At 42.4% G+C, this 16,607-nt stretch overlaps 2 protein-coding genes across 4 annotated transcripts; one reads left to right on the plus strand and one right to left on the minus strand.

Moving 5' to 3' along the window:
- Positions 1–600: 600 nt before the first annotated feature.
- On the minus strand, positions 601–10,333 carry ampd1. Of its 2 annotated transcripts, XM_017411407.3 has the most exons (16): positions 10,183–10,333; positions 7,624–7,632; positions 6,876–7,041; positions 6,517–6,670; positions 5,776–5,941; positions 5,444–5,663; positions 4,936–5,065; positions 4,422–4,616; positions 4,080–4,211; positions 3,777–3,940; positions 3,435–3,561; positions 3,017–3,180; positions 2,130–2,250; positions 1,299–1,472; positions 1,074–1,184; positions 601–971 (listed from the first exon to the last, which is right to left on the minus strand). In XM_017411407.3, exons 1-16 carry the CDS (start codon positions 10,202–10,204, stop codon positions 816–818), a joined length of 2,211 nt encoding a protein of 736 aa, XP_017266896.1. In that variant the 5' UTR covers positions 10,205–10,333; the 3' UTR covers positions 601–815. The 2 variants fall into 2 exon arrangements, with proteins under 2 accessions (XP_017266896.1, XP_017266897.1); XM_017411408.3 differs by lacking the exon at positions 7,624–7,632 and having other exon boundaries at positions 10,183–10,330.
- A 3,138-nt stretch (positions 10,334–13,471) lies between these two features.
- rassf11 (Ras association domain family member 11) lies at positions 13,472–16,426 on the plus strand. 2 transcript variants are annotated; one of them, XM_025004902.2, is made up of 3 exons: positions 13,472–14,056; positions 14,198–14,350; positions 14,417–16,425. In XM_025004902.2, the coding sequence occupies exons 2-3, from the start codon at positions 14,248–14,250 to the stop codon at positions 15,730–15,732; spliced, it is 1,419 nt and encodes a 472-aa protein (XP_024860670.1). In that variant the 5' UTR covers positions 13,472–14,056; positions 14,198–14,247; the 3' UTR covers positions 15,733–16,425. The 2 variants fall into 2 exon arrangements, with proteins under 2 accessions (XP_024860670.1, XP_037832823.1); XM_037976895.1 differs by having other exon boundaries at positions 13,472–14,350; positions 14,417–16,426.
- The last annotated feature ends 181 nt before the right edge of the window (positions 16,427–16,607 follow it).

The following is a 16,607-nucleotide window of genomic DNA, read 5'->3' on the forward strand; positions in this document are numbered from 1 at the left end:
GTTGCTGTGATTGGTCATGGTAAAGAAAGAGTTGAGTCGAAAGGCAAAAGTCTTGACTAACTGCTCCGTCTACGTTCCAACCCTCATCTATGACCATTAGGTTTGGATCATGACCGAAAGATCCTGAATCCAAGCAGCTGAAATGAGCTTCCTTCATAGGGCAGCCAGGCTCAGCCTTAGAAAGAAGGTGAGGAGCTTCGTCACCTGGAGGCAGCTCATAATAGAGCCGCTGGTCCTTCTCATCAAAGCATCTGATTAGGACACCTCCCTTTGGAAGTTTTTCAGGCATGTCCCACTGGGAAGAGACCTCAGTGCAGACCCAGACCTCTCTGGAGGGATTATGGATCCTCTCTGGCCTGGGAACACCTTGGGATTCCCCAGGAGGAGCTGGAGAGTGTAGCTGGGGAGAGGGAGGTCTGGGTTTCTCTCCTGGACCTGTTGCCTCCGTGACCCAACCACCGATAAGCGGTAGAAGATGGTTGAATAGATACACAATTATAAAAAACAAGACGTCACTCTAAATAAGGAATTTAATCCAGTTTTGTTGCATCTTGTGTTGCAACATGAACCAAATAAATAATAACAGAAAATAAACACTTGTTTGTCTTTAAGCTTTGTTTTTATTCATTCTTTTATGTGATGCTTCTCCAACTGGAGAGTCAACTTAAGACAACGTTCACGTAGTTCACAGTGAAACTGTTCTTCCTCCAAAAAAGAGCACACCAGTGTGTTAGGTCTTTTTTTCTTTAAGATTTCCAAGAGTTTCTGTGGAAAAACTGATGCAGAAGCCTTTCTACGTCTCATTGGAGATAAGTTTACTCAGCCTTCAAACCCTCCCTGATGAGGTTGAGCTCGTAGCACAGCGTCTCAAAGCGATACGCCATTCGGATTTGAGCCACGTTGGTTTTACGGATGTCATTGCCCTCCGGACCCTCTTTGAGGTAGTTTGAACCCAGGAAGTGGACTTTCTCCTGGACCACACAACAGAACCAAAAGCAGAGTGTGAGGAATGGTAATATTTCTTTAAATTCATGTGTGGATGCCATTTCCTAATGTAGCTGCATGGTTATCACCTCATGAGACAAGGCACTCTGCAGCACGCTGTTCCTGGCGATCTCACACATGTCGCAGGTACTCAGCTTGAAGACCTGAGCTGCAATGGCGTACTCCTCCATCAGAGGTTCCTGTGAACATAAAGGCCAAAATACGTAACACTACGTGCACATTTAAATAAATGTTTCTGCAGATTTCCGCCGTTTATGTGAGGCATAAGCCCGTTTGGGTGTCTGCACTCAGACCTTGGTGTAGTGGAACTGCATGGGGTCGTCGGTGGACAGAGACACCATCAGGCCTTTCTGGTGGAACTCCAGCAGCGGGTTCTTGGCATACTCGAGGAACAGGCTGTTGTTGCTGAGCGGAGACATGGCGATTGGGATCTGGGCCAGGAAGTACAAGTACTGGAGCACAGGACCCTGGTTGGAAAAGATTGACGGGTACATGTGATGAGTTTATTACACCGGGGATCGTTCGTTAAAGCACAGTGAGCCGACAAGTTATTTAGACTTTTCACTGAAACAGAGCTGAAGAAAATAGGCAACGCTTTAACCTAAACCACGGAGTAAATATCACACCTGAGCGTCAGTACATTACCCCCTTAAGACAATATTGTTTTTTCTGAAATTTGTTAACTCTTAATGGACTTAGTTGCTTGAAAGCAGCACAAAATGTGTAAGTAATATTCAGAATAACAGTAACTCATCTTTGCATCCACCAAGTATCCAACTGATGTGAAACACTGGGCCTCAAAGGATCATTTACATGACCTCTCTGGGGTCATTGTGGCCTAAATACTAAAGTGAAAAAACAGAATACACTCAGAAAGCACGACTTTTGGTGCTCTAAGATATAAATAAGCGATTGGATCATGAAGCTTAGTTAAGCGCTCGCTCTGACTGTGAGGAGAAATAACCAGGGCATGCACCGTTCAGAAACATAAAGGATTCTTCTTCTGTTTTAATGTCTTTAAACTCTGTGTTTGTGGTACAGTTTACATCTCCTGACAATCGAGTTTGTTCACTGTTTGAAGGGCTGAAAAGTGTAATTCTGCAGAATGCTGCATCCTGACCGACCTTCTTGAGGTTAAGGCCGTGAGAGATGTTGTCAGCAGTCATGAAGGCAGCCAGTAAGTGGGTGATGGCACCAGCCTCGCCGCAGTGAGGCCTGAACGTGAACGTGTTCATCCCCCTCTGCCTGGAAAGCAAAAGATAAGCAAGGTTCGTGTTTCTGCAAGGAGACGGAATCTTAGGGAAAACTGGAGACAATTTCCAGCATTTTCTGTGAAAATATTGAGTGAAATCTGAGAGCTGGGATCTGCTGAACAAGCTGAAACTGAGTTGCTAAAGCTAAAAGAAGCTGAACACTACCTAAAAGCTAAAAGTGACAAAAGTCAAGCTAAAAGCTATATATAGTATGACTCAAGCTAAAAGCAGTAAAAAAGTTAGTTAAAAGCTAAATATAGCAAAAAAACTAGCTAAAAGCTAAAAGAAGGAAAAGACTAACAAAAACCAAAAGCAGCAAAATGCTGGCTAAATATAGCAAAACACTAGCGGAAGCAAAAAGCTAAATGTAGCCAAAGAATAGCTAAAAGAAGCAAAAGATTAGCTAAAAGGAAAAAGCAGCAAAAAGGTATTTGAAAGCTAAAAGTTGCAAAAAGCCAGCTAAAGCTGTTTTTTAAATAAACGAAGAGCTCTATGAAAATAAAGTTAAATATTTTTGCAAAGTATATAAGCTAAACATTTTGATATATGAATGATTAAAAGAGCACAAAGTGTGCAGAAGTAGCTTGACTGCACAAACAGGAAAACAAAAACAAAAACAAAAAAACAGGAAAGCAAAACTACTAATGCAGTAATCTCACCGTTAAAAACAACATTTAAAGATGTAGTTCTAAGAATTCAAGCCAGCCGCAGCATGTAAATAAAAAGAACCGTGTCTTAACGAGAACGAATCTCCTCACCTGCGAAGCTGGTTGAGAACAGCGATGTTGGCGTACATGTAGAAGATGTAGTAGGTGTAGGACGGGTTCTTGTTGATGTCCCACTCCTCTGGTTTGGGACTCTTGGTGGAGAACATGTGACCGCTGTGTTTGGACTCATCGTCCACACTGTCGAACCCAGTCACCTACAAACCAGGGAGGAAACAGATGATTTTACAGTCAACGTGGTCCTTCTTCTTCCTCCGCTTGTTTGAAGAAACCCCCTCGTAGATTCTAGCAACATATTTATCCTAAATATTTATTGTTCGGCTCAAACCGAGCCCGCCGTCAGTTTTTTGTTCTCCCAGCGTGGTCATGACCAACAAATGCATCTGTTTGGAAACACGTTTTTGCCCGAGGTCGAATTCAGCACTTTTGTTGTGGCTTCTCCGTGACTCACGTGTTTGAGGAAGATGCTGAGCTCTGGGTGGGACTGTGGGTCGATTGTGGCCTGGAACACGGGGAGGAAAATGTTCTCCAACATCTTGCCAAAGTGGGGCACAAAGTTCCTGCCTCTGAAGATGTCACTGAGATAGAAGAGATATAAAACCAGTTCATTTTACTCCAAGTTTCAGCCATTGCTCTACAGCTCTGCAGACGTTTTATGATTACAAAGAAGACTTATACCAAAAAAATCAGTTTGTTAGTGTGATTTTGTGACCAGAACAGAAGCTACAGTTGAGCCACATCGAGGCAAACAGTTTCACATCAGTCTGAAAGTAGAATAATTGATAAAGCTTACTAGATCCTGGGAATTTGAATCATCCATTTGAAGTTGGGGGAGAAGACTCTGTGTTTGACGAACCAGCTGGAGAGTTTGATCCACTCGTTTGCGTTACATCCATAGATAGAGAGACGAGGCTCTGCATACTGATACTTGGCATCCTCCAGGTCACTGGCTACTTCCTGGTGTGAAAACGGTCCAAAAAAATCTTTTCAGGTTTGATGAAATAAGCTCATTATTTGTAGCAAATACTTTCATTTCAGTCATGTTTTTTTTTTCTTCTTTCCAACTTTCTTGGAAATGCCGTTTGAAGAACCTGACCTTGATGATTGTGGCAAAATATTCGCCACTGATGTGATTTTCTGTTTTCAGGTACAGATCGCGCAGCTCGCTGGCTCCCACGGGGTTGTACTTGGCGTTGAACTTATCGAAACGCTGGAAGGTTTGTCTGCCCTTCAGAAAAAAAACATAAACAAAAAACAGATGTGGCTCCAGAAAATTACACAGTACTTGCAAGAATACTTCAGGTTTGTGTATAAAGAGAAGTATAAAAACATCTAATGTTTGAATTTTGAATGTTTTTAAATCAAGAACACTTGTGTGCAGTAACTCCACCTGCATGCTGAGCTAACTCCTCTATTCTTTTCCCTATAAGACACTTACAGCGTGCACATCCAGAGAGTCCACGGTGAGGTCGTAGGGATGCAGGTTGAGCGACTCGAACAGCTCTCTCATGGTCACCTCCTTCCCTTTCAGGTTGTGCACAACACGGTCAGCGTCCACACGGTAAGACTTCTTGATGAAGCGCAGCAGATGCTTCTGGTTCATGCAGGCGGCAGCATGGATGTGAGTGTCCACCTGGAGTGACAAAGAAATCCGGATTTAGGTTGGTGCAATGACTGCTGGTGGCCACAAAAGGGAGCTACAGTAAAATGAAAATGGTTGGCTGTGTATAAAATACCAGAAAGCAAAGCAATTGTTTAGGAGCATTATTAGAATATGAATGGTGATATCTGGATTCATTTTAAGATTAGTGATAAATCAGTTGTTTTTAGTTCATATAACGCTTTGTTGCTCTATGATGGTGTATTTTTACTGTATTGTCACAAATAAAATACTAAGTAAAGTTTTTTTGTGCTATCTTTAAGTCTGTGTACAAAAAGCTGCATTTGCCCACCTTCCTGCAGTTGTAGAAATCCCTGTGGGGGTTCATCTTCAGCTCCTTCAGCTCCTCCATCTCATTCAGCATCTCATGCACATTAAACTTGGACATGAGGAACTTCAGACGACGGTGTGCGTACGTCTTACTGCGAGACAAGGATGACTTTTGTGATTTATTCTGAGGTGACAAACATGAAACTCTGCGTTAGGGCTTAAATCCCATAGTTAGGGTGGTTTCCTGAGGTATCCCTTAGTGATGACTGGTGGAGGACAAACTGACCAGAACTACTATCTTTACTCACTCTACTGTCGTTGTTTGGATTTGCAATTATTGCTGCCATTAACCTGCGTTTGTCTTTGTTTTTTATTCCTATAGAAACTACACCTTGACCAATCCTTCCTTCAATCCTGACCCATCCGATGTGAGGTAAACTCTTGACAAGTGGTTTTTAAAAAGCTATGCAAGAACTTGTGCTGCATGATCTGAAAAGTGTCCAAAAGCGAAACAGCCTGAACTGACTCACGTTGGGCCCTGTGCAATGAGAGCGATGAGGAAGTTCATGTCATCGATGAAGGTGGTGTAGTCTGGATGGGGCAGGTCTTTGGGCTGATGTTTGTCAGCAGCTGCAGCATCGTTGTACACATACATCAGACCATCCTTCATACGGGCCACGTAGCCCAGATTTTTCGGCAGGTTAGAGGCGTCAAAGGGGTCCTCCCCAGCCTTCGGAGGAGGAGTGAAAGCTGAGGATTCAAATGAAAGGAAAACACACAACTGAAATAACTGAGAACTTGTTCCAAAGTTGTTGGGGTTTTTTTTTGGTCTGTGTTCGTCCTCATCTGCTTCCTTTCTCACCTGGCTGCACCTGATCTTCAACTTTGAAGGTCTCTCCCTCCATTTGACGCAGGAACTGGGAGGCTGTTCTTGGGAAGCGCTGGAAGGCAAGTCTCATGTACTTCTCCCTGATGGTCAAGGCACGGTACAGACCCTTACATGCCAGCTCAAAGTCATCCATGGTCACCTGGAGAGAACATGAAACTCTTACTCGTATTCATTGCAAAGTCTGGAAATGGTTGCCCTGAACTATATCAAATGGTGCAGCTAAACAAATATGGCGGAATCGGACAGGTGAATCTTGGAGAAGACGTTTAGGTGGAAATATAAGTGTGTATCTGCTGCTAAAAAGAGAAAGATTAAGTAAAAATAACTGTCAAGAATAAATTGTGGGGATCAAGGAGGCGGTGGAGCGCCAGGAACTCAGAGTTTGGCTTTCAGACACACCTGCATTTTGCTTACAGCCTAACCTGTCTTTTTATCTGAATAAATGCAGAACAATACATCAAAATTGCCAGACTTCTCTATGTCCCATTGACCAAGCCATTATTGACCCATTTTCAGCTGTGTTAGTGGTAAACAAACACGTGATGACCTTGCAATGAGTACCTTTAATGTGTTGTTGTTTTAGTCTTTGTTTTAGTTTTAGGGTTTTGAATTAATCCTTGTTTGAACTCCTTATGTCTGCATCAAAGTTTTATGAAGGTTTAAAAAGCAGTTGAGCTTCAGCCCTTTTAAATGATAGGAGATGACAAACCTTACCCCAGCAGCATAGTCTCCAAGGATGGCCACTCTCTGAAAATCAGGAACTTCCAGGTAAAGGGGTGTGTCCACTTCCGCCGGCACCGCACGGTCAACAGCTGCCTGGGGACCAGCAGCAGGAGCGGTTACAGTCCGGCAACGCTGAAGCCTCTTACTGTTGATCAGAGGTGAAGTTTAGCGGTTGTTTCATCCATTTATGACCATCTCAGAAAATTCTCTATCCCAACTTGCTCTTACTGCTCAATAATTATCATGATCTGTATCTAGTTCAATTTAAGATTATATTTTCAGAGGACTAACCTATAACCCATCTTCAATCTATCACAAGCACAAAGTGACATCAGTAGCTTCTCTCTCACCGTTTTTCTGCGTTATCTTCAGAGTGCAGATGGTGGGCCAGCTCCTGGTGCAGGATGGGACAGTCCTCAGCCACATCAAACATGGAGATTTCATCGCGGACGTTTTCATCTTTGGTCTCCGATGCGAAGACCTTCTCCGCCAAGGCCCTTATGTTCTCATCGGTCTCTGTCAGGGAATGCCAAGAGTTTGTCATTTTTAACTTCAGGGCAGCACCACCCATCACATCATGCAGCACCGGACTTCACTGGATGAGCCACATCCAGGAGTTCTAAACAGCTGATCAGAAATCAGCCAAAACTAAACAGGGCATGAAGTTCTACATCTACAGAGTCCAGCACATGCACCGAATACAGGACCAAAGATTGACTCAGTCACTACAAAACTGCAGCTCTGATCTGCGAACACAACGTCCAGCACAGACAGAGAAGCACCAACACAGGCTGTATGCTCTACAGATACAGCTCTAATACATAACTCCAAACCCATTTTTCTTTCAGTCTTTTCAATTTGCGTCAGCCCAAACATGAGCGTCCGTATGAGGGATTTTAAATGAGAAAAGATGTAACAAAAGAGGGTCAGTGTCTAAAATGACAGGAGTTATGAAAACAGAAATATAGATGACTTCTTCCTGCATCAAACTCTACTTCTTCCATGCACCTACTTTATTTAGAGCCACCACAGCCGGCTTTAACACAACCAATCTAAGATGGAGTTTCAAATTATCCACTTCTCAGCCTCCATACTTACTCTGTTGGTCTGATTGTGCCCACCAGGAAAGTAGAACCAACCAGGACGAAACCACAAAGAAGAAGGTTAGAGAATGTTACGATGTTAGACGTGACGATGTCCCAACAATTTATTCCAAGATGGGTGATAAACCCAGCTAAGTAAATACATAGAGTTTGGAACATGTAGTCTGCATATAATATTAAAAACATACATATTAGATATAAATGTCTTTTTTAGTGACGGTGACACAAGCTGTGAAATTAGATGTTGGTTTAAAAGTGAGGACGGATGAAATGGAGAACAGATGGTTAATTGATGAAATCTGTGGTTTTCATTAGAATATGAACTGTGGAAACACATGCAGGAATGATGTGTTTTTATGAAGCAACAACTTTTGGATCATAAATGGATTCTGCCTTTATTTTTAAACACATCTGTGCATTTAAAAACACATTAACCAGCATTCAGGGCAAAGCTATCTGTGGGGATTTGGTCTTTCTTTGTTTAATTTGTTGAATGGGTGTCTCTGTTACCCGTCGGTGCCTCTAGGTGTCCTCAGCATCCACCTCAGGAATCACACCTTCCACCAACACATCCTCGGTTTGTGCTTCAAGAAGACCGACTGGCCTTGTTTTATTTTCAGTTCCACTCTGTGTTGTTTTTGTTCCTAGATTTTTCAAATTCTGTAGCGTCCTCTTGAAAAAGAAAAAGGTTGTTTTATTATCTGCCGCCAGCCTGTCGAGTTGGGTTCTTCATTTGGGTCCTTCACTGACTACTTATTACAGTCTTTCACAGCTCAAACCAGTCTGCAGGGTCTCTTTGGGTGTTTGGTTTAATGTTCATTGATTAGAAAGTAGTTTATTCACCTAAATAATCACTTTTTATCACCTACCAATGCATGTCTCTCTGTTAACAAAATTTCTCTTGATCCACTGGGTGAGTTTTAATGAAACTTGCAGACAGTAATGGAAGATTATCTACAAATTATTACCTCATCCTGATTCCAGATGGCTCTCATAGTCTTAGCAAACACCAAAATGACAATAACAATAACTAAATTTCACAAATAGTGACCTAAAATTTAGCGTGTCAGTAGCTGAGAGTGGTCCTCAGCTCATCATCTGATAGCTAACAGAACAACAGCAAAATACCTCCTGGACCACCACGTGGATTTTAATGAAACTTTCAGGGAGTAATTATTGGATGTACCTCTGCAACTGATTAATTTTTGGAGTCAACCCAATTCAAGATGGCTGCCACAGCTAATTAACATTAGCCAACACAAAAATATCTACAGCTCAGTCGGTTTTACAGATATTGAGCTAACGTCTGGTGTGGAGGTAGCTGATGGTCATTAACACAAACTCTGAGTCTGATATCTAGTCATATTACATGAAACTGCGAATAATGGGTTTTATTCAAGGTTTGAGCAAAACCGCTACAACTTCAGCCTTTTCTCAACATAAGATGATCTGAGTTTAAAACATTAAAGGTGGCGGGTGACAAGCATTCCTTTAAGGAATCCTAGGCCTTTAATTTCTTTTAGTTTCTGATCACGATTCCATGTTTGACAAATACAGTCTGGTGGGAATATATGTAAATGTAATATTAATAAACAGTGTTCTTTTTTTACTATATTCCTTTATACAAAAACAAAAAATGCTTAATTTACCAAGGTTTATATGACTAGGTTGCTTTCACACTAGGGATTATAAGACTTGAAGACTTGCATGAGTTTAACTCTTAACACATTTGTTGTCAGCTGTGTAAAAGAGCGTCTCAGTCATTTTCTACTGAAATTTTAAATTATATAAACAGTGCTGCTGATTGGACTTTTACATTTCTATTCTTCACCCTGTTAAAGACTAAATCTATATTTAGCAGCCATGATAATTACATTTAGAATAACATAAACTAGTTTTAATGTGACACATATATTACAAGAAAGGAAAAAAAATAACTTAAAGGAGCTTAAACTCCACTCTAATGTCACACTTGGTATGAGAGATGCAAAATGCCAAGTCACATCCGTCACATATCCAGGCCTGGCATTTTCACTGCTGATACTTAATCAGTTACTAAATTCTGCTCCAGCAGAAATGAATACAGCCTTAAGGATTTATCACATCACTCTGAGAGCCTAAAGAACCAAAAGCAGCATTTTACTGCTGGGATGAGAGGACCGAACAGACAGAAGTTCAGAAACTGTTAGCACATTGGTGCATAAATCACAAAATGAAAGATTTCTTTTACAAAAGTGGAACTTTATGTATTCAAAGACCTGCGAACCTGCCAATAAAGTGTAGTTCCTCAGAGAGAAACGTTTAGGATGGCCTTGCAACAAAAAATGAATGAATAAATTGGAGATATTGTCAAAAAGTGAACAGAAAAATTGTGATATTTGTCATGTTGGCATTTTTTCCTCCTTTGATCCCTGGTCAGGTAAATTACTGGATGGATTTTGTTTTATATATATATATAGTTAGGCTGTATAATCATGTACTTGTCCCAAATGAACGTGTGAAAATCTCACACACAGTGAATGTGGTGTCACACACATTAAAGCCCAGAACTCACCTGGCAGCACGACTTTCGGCATGGTGATGCTGTCCCAGTGAAACGCCTCCTGAGGACCGGTACGCTGGGGTCAGGCACTGGACCACTGCAGAGTGGAAGTGTGGAGCCCACTGCTCGGCGTGAGCAATATGAAGATCCCTCAGCCTCACGTGGATCCAGAACATGCCGTGCCCACATGAACGTGCCTCGATGCAATGGGGACCTGTCCAAATCTATTTTAAGTTGTCTATGTGCACTCAGGAATCCCTGACAGGCACAATGTTTTGACTAAGGGATGGGTATGAGTGCATGTGGCATATTGTGTTATATAACATCCTAACATCCCTACAAGTTGGAGTAAAATTCATTGGTAGCTGCTTTGATGGTAGAAATTCAATTCAGTCTATTTATACAGCATCAGCTCACAACAAAAGTCATCTCAGGGCACTGTGCAAAAGTAAAACCAGTCCAAATCATAAATCCAACTCAGATCCAGATTCAAAACCATTTACAGTGAATTCACAACTATTATATTACAATATAATAACATGCAGTGCATTATGAAAGGCCAATTAGCAAATGACTGGTCCAGGTGGAGTTTCTATGGGAGGAGAAAAAAATAAAAGAAAAACACAGGTATGTGGCAGCAATAGTTGCAAATACAAACAGGGAGAGCAGAGAGAGTAAAGACAGCAACAGAGGGAGGAAAGGTGGTCAGGTTGTCCTCCAGCAGCCTAAGCCTATAGCAGAACAACTAAGGGATAGCTCAGGAAACCCCATCCAACCCTAAAAAGGAAAGTCTTAAACTGAACAGGGTGTCAGCCTCACAGACATTTGAAGTTGCTTCCTCATGAAAAGAGGCTGATAACTGAAAGCTCTGCCTCCCATTTAAAAACTCTAGGAACCACAAGTAAACCTGCAGCTTGTGCTGAGATGTATCTTTTGTGGCACATCTACTGTCTGACCATCCTGAATGGGCTGCTTGAGGACACTGACATCTCTTTAGAGGAAATGTGATCCTAAATGTCAAAGTTCCTCTTGTGCAACTATAGTTAAAGAGCTTAAACCAATAAGTCAGTTCAGCTTTCGAAAACTAAACTGCCCGACGGGTTTTTGCAGCTTTTAAAACCTGCATTAGGGGGGTTTAAAGCGGCAGATTTTTCATTTCAATCCTACATTATACTGTATTCCCACATGAGTGTGAACTAGTACGGTAAACCTTTTAAGATAAGCAACAAAAATGGTGAATGACATAAATGACGACTTCTCTGAAGATCTTCCTTTTTCCTGCTCTGGTGAGAGCAGACTGTTCGTGACCATGAACCTGAGATATTAGCAGCAACTGGGCTGGTGGTTTCCAAGAGCCGGAGGGGAGTCCAAGTTCGTCCGTCTCACATTACCCCCATCATCATGGTCAGCCGAACTGCCTGACTCTACTAGATTACCGCACCTGTCCTCCGTCTGTGTAGGAAGTTGCGAGAAGTTTCCTTGACTTTCTTTCTTCTTGTGTGTTTAAGGGATCCGATGACTTTAAAAGATTTGTGTGTTTAGGCAGGAACAACCTCAAAGCTGGAAATGCCCCAAATAACTTAGTGAACAGAATGTTTCATTTGTGCAAAATAATCCATTTTAAGTTTTACGACAGAACGTTTTGTTTAATTATTATTATCGCCACCGCTGAAAGGTGAAAGCAAACAATAATGCTTTGGCCTCTCTGTGTCTGTCTGTTGCCAAAATATCTCAAAAACCTCTGGATGGATTTTAATGAAACTAACAGGAGATAACTATTAGATACTCATCTACATCTCATTTTTAGAGCCAACTCAATTCATGATGGCTGCCACAGCCAAGTGACCTTAAAGGAAACACAAAAACGACTAGAAATAAATCAGTTTTACAGATATTGGGCTAAAATTTCACATGGTTGTGGCTGAGAATCCTTCACCATCACATCATGTACTCTGAGCGTGACGCCTCTTGATATTGGGTGAGATTGTGGACAAAGTTATTTTCATGTTTTGACCAAATCAGCTAAAACTTCATCATTTCTCAAACTAAAATTGTCTAAAACTCTGGTGTGAAAGGCGATGGGTGATACGTATTTCTTCAAGGAGTTCCAGGCTTTTAATTAGAATAATTATATTCAACAGTGAAGCTTAAAATAAAATATATTTTGTTTGTTTATTTTCAGTTTTTGAGGTAAATGCAAATTACGCAAAATGCCAAAATAAGGTTCAGAAATAATATTAGGCGCCTAGTATAGCATCTCTTTTTTTTTACTTGAACCTTCCATTTGTGGTTTCATGATCACTTTTCACTGAAGTAGCAGTATTGTTGTTTTGTATTTCGTCACTGTAAATCTCACAGTAAAACACACGAGTTCTCAGGATGTCAGTCATGTGAGCGTAAGGAGACGGGTCGTGTCTCTGTCATCTTTGACGCCTTTACAAGCTAAAAACCTCAAGACTGCAAAACATAAATACAGTAAATAAGATCACTTAAAAACAGGAAAAAACACCAAACAACAGATCCTATAAAACCACGACACGCAGACCTGAATCCTTTAAATACCAACTTTTTGTCATATTTCCCCAAATTAGTTTTTAGCAAGTTCTTAAGACTGACATCTGTCTGAAATACATTTTATGGTGTTTTTTTTTCTTCTTCTTCATTACCTCCAACAAGGAAGTTCTGGTTTCTGTTGTGTTGGTTCGTCTGTCTGTCAGCAAAGATCGGGTAAAAACTAATGAGCCGATTTGGAGGAAATTCTCAGGAAATGTTGGACTCGTCACAAAAAAACGATTGATTACATTTTGGTGCTGAATAGGATTATGATCCGGATGGAGGTGGTGGTTTGTGCTCTCTGAGGGCTTCTAGTTCTTATTTACTTTTCCAGTTCACAAATATGACAATAAACTTTGTGAAACTGAATGTTTTTTTTTTTTATTTGAACCATTCTGGACAGCATCACAGACAGCAAAGACGGTAAATCTTGTCCGTTTCACTGTCAGCAGCAACATGTAGCTGCTCCACGCAGGCGGGACGGACCTGCAGCTTGTTTACGTTCGGTTTGACTTCTAATCTCTCTTCCTGTTTTAGACATAAAGAGAAACAAGCAGAGCCAAACGCCACATCCTGCTCTGCACAACCAATTTTCTTGGACTTTGTGCCGGCGTCATAAACTGAGACACATGTTTACAAACAAGACGAGGGGGATCTGCTCCACTTCTTTCTTCTTTCTTTCTGAAGGTGTCGGCTAACAGATCCTTTATCTGGACCATGTTTCCTGTCGGTCAGCCAGGTGCAACAGCTCATTAACTTCTGCAGGAACTCTCCCTCCGCTGCATGCTCGTGGAGATTTCACAAGAAGAATTTACTTCAATTGTTTCGACTACTTGATCTTACAAAATGTACAACATTTTATTTACTTGTCGAGACGTTTTTTGCAAAAACTGAGAATTTAAAAACTGTCTGAACTTGAGCAGCGGCGCAATTAGCTGGAGCAACGGAGGGGGAACATTTAGATTAAATGACTTCAAGAGGAAATTCAAAACATTTGGTTTATATGAGTTCAGAGAATTGATCACATCTATTTTCCACCCTGCTGACAAACAGGGCTAAGTGAAGAAAAAGACAGCTCTAGCTGGGATTCCAACAGCAAGCTCTTCTTTAAGGCGGCAGAGCTAATCACTGCCCTCAATTATGGTGCTCCTTTTTTTTTTCCTCCTCAAAGATGTTATTTCTGTGGGATGGGTGGGATCATAAACGCTCCCCGGAGGCAGATGCCTTCAGGAATTTTAATACGTCCTAAACGCTCCGCTGTTCCTTCCCTACCAGAACATTCACCCAAGGAGAAAACAGGTCTGAGCATCATTTCTGCAGACGGGACAGTAAGGTAGGGGTCTGGATTTTTGTTTGCTTCTTGCAGAGCACATGAAGCAGCCTCAAACTGAGCGAAACATGATGTGCAGACAGATTACACTGGAGCGGTTGTTAATGAGGGTCATTTAGCTGTCTCCACCACTTCCTCTGACAGAGTCTTTGTTCGGCGAGCCTCACTCGCTTCGGGATCACACGCCGAGCAAGATGGAGGTGAAGGTGTCCGTGAACGGCGTCGTACGAACTGTCTGTGGCGTTACGGAGAAAACGACGTGCCAAGAAGTGGTCCTGGCATTAGCTCAAGCCCTAGGTATGTACATCTGCAGAAATCATCTTCAGGCACGGTGGCCGAGTTTGTAACCGAAACCGTTTTCAGGTCAGCCTGGACGCTACACCCTGCGGGAGAAATTTAAAGACTTCGAGCGGTGCATGACCCCCGATGAACGCCCTCTGGAGACCCTGAAGAAGTACGGCGAGCAGGCCCGGGAGGTCCAGCTCGTCCTGCAACACAACGAACCTGCCGTCTGGGATGAAATGAGCAGAACCAAGGTCGGCAGGTACCAAGCCTGCCCGCCGCTGAGGAGAAAAGAGCCAGGGGCCCGAACGAGGAGAGGCAGCGGCTCGCTGAGCTTACATCGTCAGAGCTTACCACCGTTGTCTTGTCTGAAGGAAGAAGCTGAGCAGAAGCAAGAGGACCCGAAGAGGACTAAAAGAAAGTCCCTGACACTCGTGGAGGAGGCCTGGGAATGGCTGGAAAGTCTCGGGAAGGGTAAGGTCTACAGTACAGCCGGCGATAAGCAAAGCAGGAAGAGGACAGAGAAAAGGAATCGAGCCTCTTTGGATTTGACTTTCAGCGTGGAGAAAAATGCCTCCGACCAAAGCAGCCGAGGCAAAGCCCGAGGTCAGAGAAGCCCCAAATCAGACCTGGACCATCAAACATCCTGTTGCATCGGGAACCAGACGAGCGATAAGGAGAGCAAACAGTTGAAGAAAACCCCGGAGGCCAGATCGGACTTCAGCAAGACGACGATGGAAGATGAGAAAAACCGTCTGAGAGAAACCGTCATCCGGCAGCTGCTGTGCCTGCAGGACTTACAGCTCCAAGTCACACATGTAGACAAACAGATTTCTGAGCTCGAGGAAAGACAGAAGGCCAAAAGAGCCGAGGAGGAAGCCTGCGAGAGACTGTTCAAGGAGCAGCTGGAGCAGCTGAAGTTCTGGGAGAACGAGTTCAAAGCAGAGGAAGGTCACGAGAAAGACTTGCAGCGTCAGTTCCTCGAGCTGCGAGCCAAAGCTGAGGAGTACAAAGCTCAGCTGGAGGAGCACAGACACAAAATGGAGGGCTTTGATATCTCTGGCAGTCTGGTCCATCAGGAGGATCCAGAAACCAGAGACGTTGTTGGCGCGAACGCTGAAATCTCAGCGGGTTCGACCGAGCGCGAAAAACTGGGAAAATCTGATTCCGACTCGGAGGCGAATGTTAACAGGAAGTTCCTGCCCTGGGAAGACCCCGACCCACCTCCTCACGCTCTAGTTCCTCCCAATCAGATAAAGGAGCGGCGGCTCACAGGGCCCACAGAGATTAAGGAGTGGTGGAGCCGCTGGTCAGAAAGCCAAAGCGCTCAGACGCAAACCAAGAAAGTGATTCACCGCTCGGAACTGACCATTTATCTGGGCAGCAGCAAGGTTTAGGAAACAGGAAGTTAGGAACAGCTGGGGTTATTCTGTAGGAGGAACACTTTAAATACACAATCACTGTAAAACAATTTTTTTTTTTTCTACATTTATCTAAAACTCCACCTCCACAAATCCATCTTTGCTACTTTTCCTTGGAGCGGTTTTACACAGAACATGTCTGGTAGAACTAAGATCACATCTTTATATTATTTATCCTCTTTAATAGGAAAACAAAGAGACTGCTTTGCTTACAGCCTCTCCTCGACAAGATTCTGCTCGACTCGGCAAAACAAATTATTTTCCTGAACGGTTTGTTTTTATTATAAAAAGACTGAGACCTCTGGAGTTCAGTTTGTGGACTGGATTCATGTTTTCATATTCATATGTTTTTACTCAGGCTGTTGTTGCCAATAAAGCAGATTCTCTTATTTTTATTTTTGGTGTCTCAGATTGACTTCCTCAGCTTTTTTCTTTTTCTTTGAAGGAATGCATATTGCCCACCGCCTTTCATGGCAGGTTTAGACAAAGGTCTTATGTTGAGTCTGAGTCGTTTGATTAAACCTTTAAAGTAACGTTAAGATGTTACGCTCCGGGTGTGTTCAGAAACAACTCAGCTACTACCACATCAGCTTTTAGCTCAAAAATATGTATAAGTAACCAATTTACATGTCCTAAATAAAAAGTTAAATTCTTTAAGAGGCCATTGGTTTGTTCAGAAGGAGCTGCCAGGTGTGACATGGTTTAAATATACTTAAAAGACTCTCAGGAAATTAAATCAAACATGGATATTAGTTCTTTTAGCAGCCAAGAAGGTCATTAAAGTGACACCAAACCCCTGATCAGTAACAGAGGGAAGTTCCAGAAAGTCAGAAGGGGCAAAAAAGGGTTAA

The sequence above is a fragment of the Kryptolebias marmoratus genome, linkage group LG8 (assembly GCF_001649575.2).
Source record: "Kryptolebias marmoratus isolate JLee-2015 linkage group LG8, ASM164957v2, whole genome shotgun sequence".
Lineage (NCBI taxonomy): Eukaryota > Metazoa > Chordata > Actinopteri > Cyprinodontiformes > Rivulidae > Kryptolebias > Kryptolebias marmoratus.